Here is a 1,302-nt window from a genome sequence, read left to right as displayed (position 1 = left end):
TGGTGTGCAGACACTGATTGGAAAGCTGGAGTCCCACCTACAGGCCATGAACGGTATTGCAGCAGGCTACATTTCATTTAGACCCTAATGAATGTACACAATGACATGGTTAATACTGGTCAAAAGTTAATCTACTTCACTTTAGACCAAAAGTAAAATAAGTCAGGCATTTCAATGTATAAATACAAATTCAGTTACAAATTTCTACCTTTTTTAGTTTCCTTTGACGTGGATCAAATTCTTACTCTTGACCTCCCTCTCAGCGACTTACCTGTCATTAAAGCTTCAAGTCTAAATCTAGGTCTTAAGGTAAGGTGTTTTTCCTATTTCAAATTAAATCTACAATGCAAAGTGTTCAAAAGCAGCTGTATAAATACTCATGAAACATACTCTTGCACCCATAATTTATAACAAGGGCTTGTGTGAAAATGTGAAAGAACAACAACAAATGATAAAAATTTAGGATTAATGATGTGCAGCTCTTTATTTGAAGGGGGAGTTCTTCGGTATCAGAACTCACAAGGACCCTCCCTTTGAGGCCAAACCTTTCACAGTACCTGAACAGCCAGGCTACATGTTGTCAGTGGGCCTGTCTGAATTCACTCTGAACTCTGCCTTATATGGATGCTACTCAGACGGACTGCTTCAGGCCATCATTAATGATAGCATGGTAAGTAGCCCTCAGAGGATGCATAAATGAATCAATAAAGGAAGAAAGCAAGACAATTTAAGTTTGACTTACAGTTTTCCTCCTTACACAATGTTTGTGGTTAAGAAATGTGGTCTCATTATCTCAGGTACCCCCATTCTCTCCTGTGCATCTAAATACCAGCTCAATGGGGATCTTCATTCCTCAGGTAAGTTCTCTTTGGCAACACTAAGGGAGGAACTCAGTTTATTTGAGTATTTCATGTATCAAAGAGTCTAACTCTTTACTGACTTTCTCTCGTGTCCAGTTTTCCTGCCCCTCTTGACTCTGTACTATGGAATCTTCAAAATATTCAGTAACTAAATGTTTACCATCAACTTGATTTCTCCCTGTAGCTTCCCAAGATGTTTCCAGGTCTGCTGATGACTCTGCAGGTTTATGCCAAAAAGGAGCCTCTATTTTCCCTCCAACCTGATGCTGTGAAACTGGGCGTCCAGGGTGCTGTGAAGGCTTTCGCCATCCAGCCCAATAGTACCCTGACCCCACTGTTCACCCTCAATGTTGTGAGTACTTTTGGTTTTGGCCTGTCAATATACCTTGAATGAATACGAGCAATTTTTCACTTTTTCTTATAAAATTGGTCACTGGCTAAT

The 1,302-nt window shown here is 39.9% G+C and overlaps 1 protein-coding gene across 1 annotated transcript; it reads left to right on the top strand.

Moving 5' to 3' along the window:
- Positions 1-6: 6 nt before the first annotated feature.
- Positions 7-1,212, top strand: LOC109954081 (bactericidal permeability-increasing protein-like; the record flags this gene model as incomplete). Its single annotated transcript, XM_020589499.1, has 5 exons — positions 7-53; positions 218-309; positions 494-670; positions 798-857; positions 1,045-1,212. Coding segments are annotated over exons 1-5 (504 nt in total), but the record flags the coding sequence as incomplete, so codon positions are not given.
- Between the last annotated feature and the right edge of the window lie 90 nt (positions 1,213-1,302).

The sequence above is a fragment of the Monopterus albus genome, unplaced genomic scaffold (genome assembly GCF_001952655.1).
Source record: "Monopterus albus unplaced genomic scaffold, M_albus_1.0 scaffold3035.1, whole genome shotgun sequence".
Taxonomy (NCBI): Eukaryota; Metazoa; Chordata; class Actinopteri; order Synbranchiformes; family Synbranchidae; genus Monopterus; species Monopterus albus.
The sequence above is the reverse complement of the archived record's forward strand: the minus strand, read 5'-3'. Positions and strand labels throughout refer to the sequence as shown.